The sequence below is a fragment of the Mixophyes fleayi genome, chromosome 2 (genome assembly GCF_038048845.1).
Source record: "Mixophyes fleayi isolate aMixFle1 chromosome 2, aMixFle1.hap1, whole genome shotgun sequence".
In the NCBI taxonomy this organism is placed as follows: domain Eukaryota; kingdom Metazoa; phylum Chordata; class Amphibia; order Anura; family Limnodynastidae; genus Mixophyes; species Mixophyes fleayi.
This window is the reverse complement of record NC_134403.1, coordinates 140,011,429-140,029,096: the sequence shown is the minus strand read 5'-3', so window position 1 is coordinate 140,029,096 and position 17,668 is coordinate 140,011,429. Positions and strand designations below refer to the sequence as shown.

The 17,668-nt window shown below is 36.4% G+C and overlaps 1 protein-coding gene across 1 annotated transcript in view; it reads left to right on the top strand.

The window, feature by feature from the left end:
* The window catches only part of JADE3 (jade family PHD finger 3), a 56,788-nt gene that overhangs the window by 35,460 nt on the left and 3,660 nt on the right, over positions 1-17,668 (top strand). Inside the window, exons 4-10 of the mRNA XM_075200079.1 lie at positions 1,411-1,568; positions 1,794-1,984; positions 5,802-6,013; positions 7,111-7,278; positions 8,431-8,547; positions 10,872-11,345; positions 12,111-12,228. Coding sequence (XP_075056180.1) covers positions 1,411-1,568; positions 1,794-1,984; positions 5,802-6,013; positions 7,111-7,278; positions 8,431-8,547; positions 10,872-11,345; positions 12,111-12,228 — 1,438 coding nt within the window. The remainder of the gene's footprint in view (positions 1-1,410; positions 1,569-1,793; positions 1,985-5,801; positions 6,014-7,110; positions 7,279-8,430; positions 8,548-10,871; positions 11,346-12,110; positions 12,229-17,668) is intronic.

Sequence of the window (17,668 nt, the reverse complement as noted above, 5' to 3'; positions counted from 1 at the left end):
ATAGATTTTGCATATGTATATTGAACATGCAATAATGATAGGGAGGGAGGTTCAATCTGCATCACTAGAAAGGTCTTTAATGGCATAAAACAGGTGCAGTGTGCATATAATGGTTATGGTGTTGGCTCCTCCATATATTCCTCCATATATTAGCCTGTTTATGCTCCCGATGTCACTGGGTTCCTTAGCATTGGTAAAAGTAAATCTGAATTGTAATTTGTTACCTGTGATTTGCTATGTAGGTATTAGCTGCAGAATACTATTGAATGTCCATAACTTATAGATTGAATGTCAGGTTTATTAATCCATTCCCACAGAGTAGTTCATCATGCTTAGTGTCAGACACTGTTGGTACATACTCTGCCAAGCCTGGGATATCTGCCAGGAGCAGCTGCTACTTCTATTCAGGACACCTTGTGTCTTCTCACAGAATAAAACCAATAAAGTAATTTTTTGTGGATGGGAAGAGAGGGACATTTGTATTTCTTTCTTGTTGTACTTTAGTGTACAGTATGTTAATCAAAAGTGTATATTCTAGAGGATGTACCTTTTTAATTAAAGTGTGTATGTGCTTGAAAGTTGTCAGAGTATTTTCATGTCTCGCTACAACTTTTTTCTGTTTGCCCATCTATCCCTTGTATTGATATACTCACACTTGTTTTTTCTTTAAATGATTGTAAACCACTGGGAATTCAGTTGAAAGTTACCATAGACCTATTTACTGTTTTTAGTAGAGGCTGTAAATTGTAGCTGCAGGCTAGTTGTGTAGTTTGTCATAATCCATATATAGTGTTAAAAGTAATCATTGTTAATAGTGGGGGCATTCTATAGATTGTTTAATAAAACTTCTGTAGTAAAATATCAAGGTCGTTGACATTAAGGAGACACTGCCGAGAAGTTGGTTAATAAATCATTTATATACTGTCTAAATATTACGCAGCGCTTTACACAGCATATTTTATCATTCACATCAGTCCCTGCACCAGCGGAGCTGACAATCTATATTCCTTTAAACACAGACACCAATAAAAAAAATGTTAATGGTTTTATTTTTGTTTTGTTTTTTAGATTGCAAAATGAATATGTTCAAAACAACAATGGCTTATTCAAACTTTCATTGCTCTGTTCCCACAGGCTTGTCAGAGATTTGTTCTTATATGCTGCTGCAAATCAAATGTATCATTTAATAGTGGAGTTTCCAAATCTCCCCTTGTTAATAATTAAATGGTCTATCTCATTTGCTAAAATATAAAGGTTAAAGAGGAGCTGGAATAATTATATTCAATAAGCAAACTTGTATTTGTTTTTATTTATTTTAGCAAAGCAGACCTACTTGTGTGGTTGTCCGGACTAAAACTGATCCTAGGTAATTTTCCTTTCTAAATGCCATGCCTTTATGCTTTGTCCTAGGTATTCCGGAAAGACCTCATTAGTGCCATGAAGATTCCAGACTCCCAACATGTCAACATGGAAGAATATTTCCGTTTTGTAGACACTTGGAAGCAGGAGTGGGAGAAGGGTGTCCAAGTACCAGCTAACCCAGATACCATCCCACAACCTTCTCTCAGGTGAAACTGGAGCTATGTGCAGCTGCTTCACTTATGTGGTTACTAAATGATATATAATAAGTGTTTATGAAAAAATACTTGCATATATTATATTGGCTAGGCTGGCTTCATAGGAATAATGCTATTATTATTATTATTATTATGATTATGTGTTTGGTCCTTTTTAAGGGTCTACGTTGATTACTACTGTAGTTTGAAAGGCTTTATTTCTCCCATGTTCTTTAGGGTCATTGCAGAAAAAGTGAAGGAGGTGCTTTATTCACGTCCACGAAAGTACATCCACTGCTCAAGCCAGGAGCCAACAGAGCCTGGATATATCAACATACTGGAGCTGGCGGAAAGCATGTGTCGATATGATCTTGATGATATGGACCTGCTCTGGCTTCAACAGTGCAACCTTGAGCTGACGGACATGGGTAATTACAGACCACATACAAAGTTGCTGCCAAGATTGGCATCCTATAACTACTTGTTTATGTTGTTAAAATAGAGTACACAGTATGCACAATTCTTAGAATGTAACAGTCCATACCCCTAACACAAGGAGAATAATTTTTTTTTAGACAGAGATTTCACATGTCTAATTACAGTGGTAGCCAAAACCATTGCATCACCTACTCTATATTTAAAGATGTAGTCGGCAATGGATTGTCATTTATTTTAATTTTGTTAAAGTTTATTTCATTTTTTCAGTAACTTTTTGGTTTCAGTTGGGGAAACGTTAGTATTCAGTCACTTATATTGTAAATGTCTATCTTGACCCCAAGAAACTCCCAAGGAAAAAAACAAAGCATCATAAGTGTGTATAAAAGAGTGCCCAAGTAGATTAATATTTCTTGCACACCTCTTTTTACCTTTTTTTTTCAGATGTTTTTTCTTTTGTCTTTTTCCATCTTTACAGTGTTGTGCGTTTTGCATAAATGTCACCTCACCTGCCTTGTCACCATGCACTGTAGTTCATTTGCCTGGTAAGAACCACATCTCCCAAAACACTACACTCTCTCCACATGGGAAGCAAGAATAAAAAAATATTTACCATTTTAATGAAAAAAGAAGACAAAATACATTACAAAGTCATGCCCTGCCCAGTATATCATGCTTTCATCAGGGGCATAGAACAATCACTATTGCAGTCCTTTTAAATACAATTCAAAGTGCTATTACTCTGCTGATTTAATCAGCTCCCGTTCCTATGTGGTGATAATTAGAGGCACTAGAAGTGAATAAAATATACAAACAATAATTACTACACAATAAATCTCTTACTATCTTATATATGATAAGTAATCTTATAAACCTATATAGAACATAAAAAAACATACAGACAAAAGTATAGATGCCGATACTCTTTTGTTTCATTGAATACTGTGGCTGGCACAATCCGAGCCATGTAGACATATAATTAGATCCCACTGATGAATACATTTAAAAATAAACCAAAGAGATTTCTCAGAAATATATAATTAGTTCAATTATTGGCTTTATGGATCATAAGTGAACCCGGCAAAGAATCGTGCAAGATACACTGTATCAATAGGTGAAAACATTGCAGTGTTTATTCCATGTAGTCTATCAATTTCACACTGATGTTCAATCAGCAACAGGACTTGCCAAGTCCAGCCACTATAATAATCTGTAGTTGTCAGTTTCTCTCATCTCTGCCATGGAAGACTGTAACTCTGCAAGCATTGCATTTGGACTCTTGGTGCCCTTCATGGATGAATGCTATGTTTTAGAGGTTTTGGATACTGAACGGTTTTGAAATTTTCTCATATTCTTCCACTGATTTCATGCTTTTCTTTGATCTCCATGATGAAGCTCTTGTTTGGAAATGTGCTAGCCAATTGTTACGTACAAGTGGTAGTAATTTTTAAGTTATTTGAAACTCTTTAATTGTACGCAGCAAGATTGTGATCAATGATTTGTGAGATATCTAAAGACAACTGAATGCTTCAGGGTTTACAGTATCTAAGCAAAAGGGTAATCACTTATTGTTTGTTTTTATTTGTACTTAAGAAAAAAACTTATTTGTATTTGACAGTATTGTGTGTTGACCAGTGGTAAGAATGACTGAATAGATCTATTTTGAGTCCATGTGTAAGAAACTAAAATGGGAGAAATGTGGGGGTGAATACTTTTTATTGCTACTGTATTAAGAGCTCACAGTTGCTATCCCAAGTATCTACTGAAATGTATCCCAGTAGGCCAGTGTCTGTATCTTAGACACATTTGTTCAATTTGGCAGGATTTTCAAGATCAAGCAATGGACTTGGCGGAAGCCGTGGATTTTTCAGGAGAGGTTATAACAAACACATACACACACACCATTAAGGAAGCATATGAGCAAACAATGGGTCACCCCCCTATGTAGGTTGAATTCTATAAATTTCATCCATCTTGCATTCTTTTAGTTAAGCTAAAAAATTTAATTATGGGCCTATATGAATGAATTCTACTTGTGGCAACCCGTGAGTGCGCTATACAACTCACATGCCCATATTTTTATTCCTTTTTGCAAAATGGTAAATGATCAAAGAAATTGTTTTTGTCCCCAATTTTATGATATGTTCAAGCACCTTCATTGTATACCCAGAATCCATGCAATAGAAAAGGTGTGTTGAAGTGTTAATGGTAGTGATTTGTTCAGAAAATTGGATACTGGAGGAGTGTTTTGGATTTTGCAGAAGAGAACAGTTTCCCCCTGGACATGAATGCAGAGTGAGAACACTGAATAATAGTTGCTTTGGCTTACTTGGAGCAGTGTGTAAATTGTCAGGGTTATTATGCAATCAGGTTCTTGGCACTATTCTTAGGGCATTAAGAATATACCCTATATAGCATGTACAAGGCAAAAAAATTATATATTTGTGCTTAAGATATTTGTGAAATTATGGATGACTTTTTTTCTTTATATGTATGCACTATTGTTTCTTCAAAGATTTTCCATGGTTGTTATCCTGAATGTTATGATTCACAGTTTTACATGTTCTTTTTATGTTTGTTCAATTAAATTGATTGATTGCATTACTGTAACAATACACTGAATGTGTGAATGAACTGACTTGCATGTTGGTTTGGGTGTGGAGCCTTGTGCAGCGGACGCATGGCACATACGGGGTTGCTGTTGGTTTTGCCTTGAGCCCCCTGGATTCTATGAGTTGTATTGTTAATTTTTTAGCACAGTGCATTAAGTATTGATTAGATGTTGATTTTATTGATTTATGAATTGAATATAGTTTGCCTGTTTTGTGCTTGGCCGGATTATTTTTAAGACAATATTGGATTGCACCATTGGCTCTGGGGTGAGCCACACTTGCTCTTACATTTGTTATACATTGAAGTTGGCTCCATTCTGACTTTTACTTCCAATTAAAAACAAATGACACATGTAACTGCAAATTCCAGTGATGGTTGTCTCCTCAGATTGCAGTTCTTCTTCCACTTTGCCAAATATAAAAGGTGATTCTGTAATGCGTTTGTCTACCACTGCATATTAAAATATGAGATTAGCAAAGTAACCTGCAAAATATAAAAATATTAGTTACAATGCACATTCTTTATGTAGTGCAGAATATATAAGTTTTTATAGCATGTATAAGCATTTCTAGAGACACTGAACGCATGGTTCTTCCATTGGAAGACTTTCAGTCACTGCCTACTGTACTGCAGGTATTTCTGTGGTATCTGCTAATATTATGAGTTGTCTCGTTAGCAAAATTAAAACTGAAATGTTTACCTTTGTACAACCCCTGCTAATTAGGCATGCCTATCCCCCCAAATTGTACAAGACTTTTGGGTGTTCCTACCTTTTTTTTGATATCCACCATTACCAGTTTGTTGTATTCCAATAACTGGTAGTCTGGAGGAGGGGGATCCCCACAAAAAGGGAAAATGTGGGTATATATGCTCAACTAGTAGGGGTTGTACAAAGCTGCATAATTCCCTTTTCATTCATGTTTTAGTATACTTATTGTGAATACATGTTATAGCACCAATAATATATGAATAGGAAAAGCTGAGTCACATTTATACGTAACACATATTAAAGGATAACCGCAAGGACAAGTGATGTTTATATTACATAAAGAAGTATTTTTCAGCATAGTTTTATTTTAAGTCTTGGTGCATGCTTGGGCTGAAATTGAATGAGAAACAGAGTAAAACATAGCCTAATGTAATCCCTGAATCTGAGAGTTCCTCATGCAGCCTCTCCCTGTCCTGCTGTTACAACAGGATGTGCTCCCGTGGATGAGAGCACTATGGAGAAGACCTTGGAAGTGCTGGAACGCCAATGCCATGAAAACATGAATCATGCCATAGAGACAGAAGAGGGCCTGGGCATAGAGTATGACGAGGATGTCATTTGTGATGTGTGCCGCTCCCCCGACAGCGAGGAAGGCAATGATATGGTGTTCTGTGATAGGTGCAACATTTGTGTGCACCAGGTGGGCTTCCTGTTTTGGAGATACTTTGGGTGCTCTATGGATGGTTAGATGCAATATACAGAAGCGGCACAGTTTTGTTTTGTTTTTTTGTGTAACCACATGGACTGATACACAGACACATCAAATGTATAGCTTTATTTACATACTGTTATCAATGCTGCATGGAAGCCAATATGTCATATAAGCTAGACCTTTGCATTGTTTAAAGTTGCACTACTACCTAGTAAAGCTGATAGTGCCGGGCACTCCCATTCCCTGGCTGAAAACCGGGTAGAGGGGTGTGAGTAGGATGATTAATCACAAGCTGCAATCAAGCCTGCCTCCATTTAAATATCCCTGGGGGAAAAAAGGCCCCTGCATTACCTATTTTACTGGGTGGTAGTACAGTTTTAAAAACTAAATTTGCATTTTCATTGTCTGAGGCTGTTCTTCACAATACTGCATTACACATACTGGAGCTGCAATGGAAAAAGGGGTCCCACATTAACATTTATACTGGTTTATATATATATATATATATATTTTTTTTTATTTTTTTTAATCAGATACCTGAAATAAAACCCACTGAAATCACTACAATATGCTTTTATGTTTTTGTCTGTGTGGAAATTCTGCATGTCATGGTTTTGACGCAGATGTCATTTAAATAAATGCTGCTTGTCAGTGTACAGCTGGGTGTGGTGTTTTCTTTCTGCATATTTTGTCATTTATTGCATAAAGTAAATTGAGATATGTCAGGAATGGGAGCAAATATAAGAATATTATTCTTTCAAGATACGGATGTGTGTGTGTATTTAGACACTGTCTGATTTGTATGCAGAAATTTGCTAGATTACATTTGCTGTCAAACTCTAATTAAACTCTCTGAAATGCTAGGACAGTCAGTGCCTTTTAGGCAAAAATGGGTTACTTAAACATGTCAACGCCAGGATCTGACAAAAATCAATATAAATGTCAGAACTGTATGGAAGGTGCATTATGAAGTAAGAATGTGCATAAGTGTAGCCCTTGTAATCGGCAATTTTGTAGTAGTCATTTCATAAAAGATTATAGCCTGCAAAGAGATTTATGTAAGTTCTGTTTATCTGTTTTGGAAGGCATGTTATGGCATCCTGAAGGTCCCAGAAGGCAGTTGGCTATGCCGTACCTGTGTTCTAGGTGTTCACCCACAGTGTATTTTGTGTCCTAAGAGGGGAGGAGCCATGAAAGCCACAAGAACTGGAACCAAATGGGCCCATGTGAGCTGTGCTCTCTGGATACCGGAGGTATTTTTGCAATATTATTATTATTTTATTTGTTTTCTGTCTATTTGCTACAGTAATGTTCATCTCGCTCTCTTTTACTGGTAACCTGTGCGTATTGCCTGGGACATTTGATGAAAACAGTGGAAGCTTGCAGATGTAGGGTTGGCCACAGTGAGCCTTATATCTTCCCTGCCTCTGAAGTATAGTTTCACCCATTGCCTGAGCCAGTTGAAGTCCCAGCCAGATAAATAAAGGCATTGAGGCTTTGAAAATGAATAATGTTAGCAGCCTGAAGTGCTATAATGATGAGGCAGGGCTCACCAGCACTACTCTGTAGGCTACTCAACAAGTTGGGTGGAGGCCCATTTTATCTGGAGGGATGCCAGGTGTGCAGAAGAAATGATTCCCAGGGACAGGGCTTCCACGCTTCTGTTTTGTTTTTTCATGTATTAATACATTCAGTTTGTGATCTTGTAGCTTTGTGGCTTAAAATGAACTGTAAACCCAATTGCAGTGTGTGTGTGTGTGTGTGTGTGGAGATAGATATATATATATAGATAGATATATAGATATATATATATATATATATATATATATATATATATATATATGTGTATCGTGGGCGGCTGGGTGCATGTGTAGGGTTTACCTGGGGAAGAGATGACATCAGGATAGACTATTTGACAAAGGCAAGTCAAAGCCATGGACACCCACCTCACAATGCCCTGGTGGGTTAGGGATAAATAGATATATATTTTGTTCTAGCACTAAAACTTGCGTGAAAACTATATATATATATATATATATATATATATATATATATATATATATATATATATATATATATATATATATATATATTGCTGCTATGCATGGTATGATGGAACAGCTTCATTTTGGACTCTGTATAAAAATAAAGTTTATTATTACTTTTAAAGTGCTGTCTGGTTCGGAAATTACCTGGCACCCACTATTGAGTTTTTGGATGTGTTGTGCGGCCCTTACTTGTATAGATAAATAGATATTCTAACCAATTTTCATGCTTTGTGGTGATGTAATTAGACTGTTTCAGAGGGCTTATATTTTTCTCTGAAAAATGTTTTGCCAGTTCATTGTAATGGGGTGTTGTCTGTCTGTATATGTTATAAAATATATATATATTTTTTTGTGCAGGTCAGTATTGCTTGCCCTGAGAGGATGGAACCAATTACAAAGGTTTCACACATCCCTCCCAGTCGGTGGGCATTGGTTTGCAGTCTCTGCAAGCTGAAGACAGGAGCCTGCATACAGGTAAGTGCACAGTGTTTATTTTCAGTTGGTCGATGTGAATATTTGGACTACAGAATAATTTTCTCTAAACTGCTTAATTATGGGCTTTTATCAGTCTTAAAGACACATGCTGCTTTGCCCTGATGTCAAATTTTCAAGTCTCTGTTAATGTTGTTCATGCTAGTCAAATGTAGTTCTTAGTTATACCTTTTTGTTAAGAATTAAATTAAAGCATAATATTTAGCACCTAGTAAAGTGGCAAATTAGATTGTATCTTTTCACAGTTAAATGCAAATATAATGTATAATTTTAGTAATGTCCATGTTTTTTAAAAAAAACAACTTTATTTAAATGGGCAGCAAAAAATATAATTGTACAGGAAAAGGTACATAGTAAATTAGTGTTATGCGACAACCTTTCCTTTTACGGTACATCATTATGCATGGGAAATTAAAGAAAATGTAGTAACATAGTTGGGTACCAATATTAAAAATAGGGAAGTGGATGGGGAGTGAAAAAATGAAGATGAGTATGGTAGTGTTAGAAGAGTCCATATTAGGTTACAAATATGAGAGAATCTAATGCTGATCATTAAGAAGGAGACAAGGCCTTTTAATCACAGGAGCTACATCCTTGATTTTGAGATTCAACAAAGATGCATGACATCCACCCTTGATCATGTACGTGATCCACAGTTCTTTCATCATCTATAGTCTCAAGTAGGGAACATTTTGCTTACACTCTTAGCAGTCTAATGCTACCTTTCATATATTTTAGTCTGTTTCCTTACATAATGTGGAAATAGAACTCTTAGCGATACTCTCCCTTATCTGCCCCCATCCGTCCTCGTCCAGATCACTTTCCCATTATTTCGCATGGTGCGGTACATTTAAAGGAGTTAATTTACTGTATAGTATTGAAATCATGTTTTTGTATGTGGGGGATCCAAGACAGATTTGTTCAAAAGCTCAAGATCTTGTTAGGAAATGTTTAATTTGGATGTATTCAGGATATTTTTTGCTGGATGTCAGGAAGGTGATATTCTTCCACATCTGTTACATGTTGAAATCCTGCAGAGATCCACTGGTTGAAGTGGGTCAAGGACATAAAACCAGAGAAAAACCAAGCCCTCATTCAGTATATCCCTTCTAATATATATAAGCCTAGTGGCGTGTGTTAGTCTGTGTGTGAAAAAAAAGACAACAAGCTGCAGCGCCACCTGCTGGGCGGAGTTATACACTGACCTACTAAATTCTTAGCATTATCTAATCTATAAAAGTAAAAGCCTAGCGGCGTATGTTAGTGTGTGTGTGTGTGTGTGTGTGTGTGGAAAAAACTATTTTCTCAGAAAGGACTCATCCAATTGACCTGAAATTTGGTATACTGACATTATTTGACAAAAAAATTAGAATAGTGAAGTCAGTTAACTTCCATCTTCCCCCCCGTGGGAGGGGTAGTAAAGGCTAAATTTATGAGTTGAGGGCTCAAACTCATTTTCGTGAGGTAATTTTACCTCATGAACACACATTAAAAAGGGCGCTTGCGTCGGGAAGTAACGCTCTTCCCCTGAGGAGGCCTGGGCTAGGCCCAAATGCATGACAAGAACCTTTTTAACACCTTAAGTAGCTTGATTTGACTAGAATGCATGAGTATCATGCACGGGTTAACTTGTATTATATATGGTACCAGCTGCATGGCAATAAGCCCACGCTCTGTATATCCCGTATATGGTATTGGCTGCGTAGCAATATAAGTGCCCATATGTATACAAAACAAAATACAGTTGTCGACGCTTATCCTTAACACTGAATATCTGTGTGTATCTAGCAAAATGAAAACATGAGGTATTAGTTTATATTTTGATCAAAACATTTAAGCCTGCAACCCATCATTAAGGGCACCTCATTATATGCAGGTAATACACTAGCGTATATTCTTTTAAACACCATTAAAATGCAGTTAAAATCAGATGTACTCACCTCCCAGGTATAGGAGTTTACATCTAGCAAGGGCTGGCTTGTGAGCCACACCCAAATGTGCCTTAAATAGGATTGATGGACAGCTGCTATGACAATAGACAATATTTTGAAACAAAACCAGAGAAGAAAAAAACCACACGCTCTGTATATCCCATATTATTTATGGTACCAGCTGCGTGGAAATTTTGGGTCAAGGACATGCCTGGGAAAACATTTGGGTTGTTCCATAGAGTACATTTAATAAGATGTGTATATTTGCAGTGCAATTTATTTAGCTTTTTTTTCTTTTCATTTCTTCTAGTTTTTGATGTCATAAATAAATTATTTGTTATCTTGGTCATTCATTTCATCATTTTATTTGTTTAGTGCTCTGTTAAGAGCTGCATCACAGCCTTTCACGTCACTTGCGCCTTTGAACACAGTTTGGACATGAAGACTATACTTGATGAAGGTGACGAAGTAAAGTTCAAGTCATATTGCTTAAAGCACAGCAAGAACAAGCATTGCCCTGCAGGAGAGCAGGAGGAGTCTGACAAAGCTCTTATTGACAACAGGCAAAGTGAGAGTGAAAAAACCAGCCTGCGAGCTCAGAAGCTGAAGGAGTTGGAGGAAGATTTTTACACTATGGTAAATGTAGATGATGTGGCAGCTGAACTGGGATTACCCAAACTTACTGTGGACTTCATATATTCTTTTTGGAAGCTAAAGCGGAAAAGTAACTTTAACAAACCGCTATTACCACCTAAAGAGGATGAACAGAATGGATTGATGCAGCCCAAGGAGGACAGCATTCATACCAGAATGAGGATGTTCATGCACCTTAGACAAGATCTAGAGAGGGTAAGGCTAGTGTTACATTTATGTTGCCACTGTTGGCTTCTTTCATAACGTGGCCTGATGTTCATTATAAGGCTTAATAGCAGCGTCTCATGATCATTCCTTTCTTTGAAAAAAAAAAATGTAAAGAATTAAAACTGAATCCATGAACTGGAAGCACAGCCAGACTCTGTCCTAATTTGCATTAAGCATACCTTATTTTGTATGTATTTTATATTGTTCATTGTATGTACAATGTTTCTTTAAGGACTATTATATGGTAGTTTTCTGTTCTATTGTTATATTTAAAGGGATTTTAACAATATATGGTTTATTATGTTTGTATTTGTTAATTGTAAGTATTAAGGAATTACTGTATGCATGTAATATTGTTATATGACTTTACCTAGTGTATTTGATGGTGCTCACCTTTTAGTATAGTTACATTATTTACCCTCTATTCCCCAAAATCCCTTAAACTCCTTCTAAAGCTCTCCATTAATCATAATCCTTTTACAAAAGGAGCTTGGTCATTGGGGCCATTATCAATACACAAATGGACCAAGAATGACAAATCAGACCCAGCCCCCTGAATTTGTTAATACCCTGCTCAGGGGGATAGCACAAAATATGTAGTATTTAGCAAAATTAGTATATACATTCCTTTTATTTTAAGTACAAATAATAATAAAAGGTTTAAGGTTAGTATCCCTTTAAGAAAGAAGTAATCCAAAAAGGTCTGTGTACAAACTCTCTTATAGATTGATTTTATTTTTTGTATATGAACAGGTAAGAAATCTGTGCTACATGGTGAATAGAAGAGAGAAACTCAAATTGTCCCACAGCAAAGTCCATGAGCAAATCTTCAATCTGCAAGTGCAGCTGGTCAATCAGGAGATGGCAGCAGGTAACACACTTAGGGCACTAACCATAAATAAATGGAAATTAATAAATATGTACATTGTGGCAATACTGGCTGCAGCAAAGACTGAATGTGTGTTATATATGTAAATTTAAAGAGAGAGAGACTTTACAGTGTGCTTCTCCAGTTGTTTAAAACATTGCACATAAAGGAGAATATTCAATTAGCTTCCGGGATCGCGGCTACCTTCTCCCGATACCGTTACACCGCAGGTTTCCCTTCCCATCCTATAGAGTTGTGAAGGTAAAGCTGCGATGTGGCGTGTTCTCAGAAGCTAATTGGATATGCCCCAAAGTGAATATAAAGTGCTAGAAATATAATAATCCAAAGCAGAAATGTATCTGCAAGGAGCTTTTATATCTTGCTCATAATATCAAGACATTCACAGCCTGAGGCTTCCTCTTTCAGTTCCCAAATCCTCATGTGCATAGTATTTCTGTAACAAGATTAACAAGGGGATGCTTCTTGGTATAATATATTTGATTTAAGCTGCTAAAATCACACACACTCTATGGGGGTGATTCAATTGGCCGAGTTACTGCCTAAACAAACGTGGTGCGCGCACTATTACTGTTACTATGGTAATAGTGCGCATAATAACCATGGAAATCTGTAATGCTGGTTTTTGCTCGAGCAGAAATCTGGGTTAAATGTACCATATTAATGGTAATAGATTTAGCGCAGTGTTATTCCTGGGGTAATTGAATTTCCCCCTGCATGTACCAAATCAGATAAATATACCTGCTCATAAAATATCCAATTGGATATGTAAACAAAATTACAAAATAGCTCAAAGGTATACTCTCGCCTGGGACTAGTGGCGTGACAAGTCTCTTCCTAGCACGTTTCATTACTGATTTTGTCAGAGGATTGGCTTGCGCTATTAATTAACACTGGGGTTGAAACAGAGGGCTCCAATCGGAGAGGTGACGTGTCGCTCCTCCAATCAGTGCAACTGTCTAGATCTCCAGTTGCTCCATAGGAGGAGAGGAGGGTTGTTGCTCGTCGGTGTTTCACAAATACAACCATACTTATAACAGCCACGTCTAATGCATAGCAGTTAAATATATGGGTATATCTCACCTTTTAAAAATATAATATAAAAATAAAGCATTTGCTTTATAGTTTATCACCATTTCACTTCCACGACTATGCAAGGAATATGGAGAAACCTCACAAACCCACATGTGTAACAGGTTTATTCTTAAAATTATTGTAGCATATAATAAAAGGTCTCTTCAGGCTGCAGTAAGATGCACCATTTGTCATTTACAATCGTGTTTTTCTGAATGGATCCACAAGTCACGTCTATCATTTTCAAGATGGAGGCTGCCCTCTTAAACCAATGGTTGTCAAGGGTAATTAAGGTACTACAAAATATAAAGAGTATGTATTAACTACACATTTTCCTAGTCTATGCAAAACTGTCAAACTGAATCTTTATTAACCTTTTAACTCCCAGAAGGTAGGTAAGGCTATTTCATTGGATTACCTACCATTCATATGCTGCCCCTGGAAGGACTGTAGCTCTTTTACATAAATATACTTAAAAGGATGATTTTGTCAGCCACAACACTTACATTTTTGCTATATACAGTTGGCTATATTTTCAGTAGTTATGAGCCATATACAGTATATTCAATCTTTTGAATTTAAAAATGGTCTATAACCCCCTACTACATCCAATCGTCTATAAAAGTCCCGATTTTAAATAGAGATATATATGCGTGTCTATAGATAGATAGATAGATAGATATATAATGTTAACCCGTGCATGATACTCATGCATTCTAGTTAAATCAAGCTACTTAAGGTGTTAAAAAGGTTCTTGTCATGCATTTGGGCCATAGCCCAGGCCTCCTCAGGGGAAGAGCGTTACTTCCCGACGCAAGCGCCCTTTTTTAACGTGGTTTTGTCCACATGTCACCACCTCATCATTTTTCTCCATCACCTCATCCTTCATCTTTATCGCCACATCTATCCAGATGTCTATCCAGACACAGGGATCTCTCTCAGCGGTCCTGAGTATCACACTCCTCTCGCTCTGTCACCCCCGGGAACCACCAACCACTCCCCACTGTCACCCCCGGCAACCACCAACCACTCCCAACTGTCACTTCTCCTTCAAGAAATATATATATATTTTTTTTAAATCTTTATAAACACTTTTAACAATTAACAAATTAAATTAACAAATTAAAAACATCTTAGTATACCAAATTTCAGCCCTTTCTTATTTTTGTTTTTTCCCACACACACTAAGAATTTAGTAGGTCAGAGTATAGCTCTGCCCAGCAGGTGGCGCTGCAGCTTGTTTTTTTTTTTTTTCACACACAGACTAACACACGCCACTAGGCTTTTATATTATAGATGTATAGATAGATAGATCTATCTATTTTTTTTTTTATTATTTTTTTTTCAAAAATGAAATAAGTACCACTGATTACAGTTTTTTGGTTTTTTTTTGATAGGGTACATTAATTTGACCAACCCCGCACAAAAATAATAATAAAAAAAACAACTAATTGTGTGTAACAGCTCATATTATATTTTATTTTTATGTAAATAACAATAAACATGTAATGTGATTAAAATATACTTTGAACTGTCTTACATAATTTTATTTATGATTAATAATTTAGTTCTGTTTGATATTGATTGTACTTATTAAAAAAACTTTGTATTTAGTGTTGGGTTGGTTGAATACATGTAACTTTCCACAAAAACAGATATGGTAATAACCAGTGGTCTTTATAGACCTTATTTATTTGTTCTTTTTAAATAAATATAGAAAAGTGACATTTTGTAGCATGGGAAAAAAATGTCCTCCCTAGGGTCTCATATTTCATTAGAAGAGCCACAGTCCTGCTTCTAGGGGCAATACATGAATGATAAGCAATCCAATTAATATATTATAATATATACACACTGTGACCACTTTATTAGGTACACCAGTTTTTTAATCCAAATATCTATTCGGCGTTCTTGGGGCTAACTTGTGAATAACTCAATGCATAAAAGCATGTAGACATGGTCAAGAGGTTCAGTTGTTGTTTAGACCAAACACCAGAATGGGGAAGAAATATGATCTACGTGACTGTTGAATGATTGTTGGTACCAGACAGAGAGGTTTGAGTATCTCAGCATTTGCGGATCTTCTGGGGAAAAAAACAAACAAACCATCCAGTGAGCAGCAGTTCAGTGAAAACGCTTTGTTAATGAGTGGTCAGAGTAGAATGGACAGACTGGTTCAAGCTGAACGATGGTTTAACCATGCGTTATTTCATTGGTATGATAATAATTGGTATGCAGAAGACCATATCTAAATACACAGCAGGTCTAACGAATATTTACCTTTGAGTCAGCTCAATAGTATAGTATTTTTTTTATTAAATACTATTAAATGCAAACTGCAGAACACTTAAAAGTTTCCCCCTGTGTGTATATAGTTGAGCCTCAGAGTATGTTTTTGTCCCTAGCCACACACAAACGTATTTAGAAGCAAAACCTATATGTCCGGCTCCTGCTACTCTATATTTGGCATGTATTTTGCAGAGAAATGTAGGCTGTTAAAATGTGGGAAGTGAATAACATGATACAGGAGTACAGAAGAAGCCTCTGTACACATACAGAATCTTTCTATGGCTTCATTGTTTCCCATTCTATTCTATACCAGACGTCTACTGATATTCTGACTGCAGCTACCCAGGGCCAGGTCTCTAATTAGGTAGCAGCAGCACATGTAACTTGGCAGCATCATAGAGGCTACTTTGTGACAGCACGGCTTTGGCTGCAGTCTGAATATATGAAACCAATTGATATTCTTGACACATCTTCTGCCTGGCATCATTTATATTATCTTCTCTCCCATACTCGTGAAAACTAGGCAACAACAGTAGGGGTTCATTTTTTGAGTTTGCTTTAAATTTGTAAATGTACCACGGGTGATAATTCATAAAGTGTACAGTGATTTTTTTCTGTATTGAATTCTCCTAAAAATACACACTGCAGTATGCTACAATATGCTTCTACTACAAAAACAATAAAAACAGAAGAAAAATAAACAATTGTGGTACATATAGTGCATTTCACACTGTGACAATAGAATTATCCTGGCTACATTGTATACATGTCACATAATGTTTCTTGGTTATTTATTTAGTTTTAGTACTAGTATCTCCAAGTAAATCTTGCTTTTGGTAATTAACTTTAAAGAAGAAGTTTAGTCCAGAAAAATAGTTTTAAGCCACCTGAAATAGAACATGGACACCATTAAGATATCCAAATATCATATCAAATTTTTCTCCCCCCACATTTAGTCTGTAGTGTCTAAATTTCAGATGGCGTACTTTTATTTCTTCTGTACCTTGAACAGAAGTTACTTGTATGACAGTTCACAGGGACCGTTCCTAGCGCTTGCTTCTAATGTGTGTATGTCTTCTAATTAAGCATTTTCAATCCTGGGGGTAAATGTATCAAGCTGAGAGTTTTTCTGCGGGTTTGTAAAGTGGAGATGTTGCCTATAGCAACCAATCAGATTCCAACTGTCATTTTGTAGAATGTACTAAATAAATGATAGCTAGAATCTGATTATTTTTTCAAACCCGCTGGAATACACTCAGCTTGATACATTTACCCCCTGGTCTCAACTTTGAGTTTTCCACCATGCCCAATTCTCCAGATTACAGCATTATTACTACATCATTGCATCCAGGCGACCAAATTTAGAATCTGTGCCAAAAGTAAGCAGCCAGCAATAAAGTAACAGAAAGGTAATTTATTTTGTTTCATTGCTATTTATAATTTTTTCAGACTGATACAGAGTAACAAAAAAAGGAAGCATAAGGCACAGCATTCATCTAATATCTATCAAAAATGACAGTTGACATTAACCCCTGCTAATAGAGGGTCATAAATCCAACTATACTGCCCCAACCAAAAGACCATATAGATAGTACCAATCATGCTGGGAGGAAACAAAATTTAAATTTTATAATAAAGTTTAACTCGAGCAGCGATTTTTCTCTAGGACCTATTGCACGTAACACAGTGGATAAAACTATATGACACAATCCCGTTAACTCATCAGCTAACACATTTTGGGAGTTTAGTAGGCTAGTGGACAAGATGGGCAGATTTACACATCTTGCCAGTGGGGTAAACAAGATCTTCTTCAAAAAAAGTACTTATACTGCAGAGCTGCTCTTGTTAATCTGGAAACCTGCTCTCCTGCCCTACTACTGCTAATCACATTTCCATATAGTATTTTGCAAACCTAACTACACCGTTCACCTGCTTTACAGCTATTTAATTAAGTTCCTTAATTTTCCTCAGTTATTTTTGTCGTCATTGTATTACCATTGCTCTGAGAATATTTTTGCTCTTAAGTGTATTATGTTAAACTCAGAATAAACAAATACTCTGC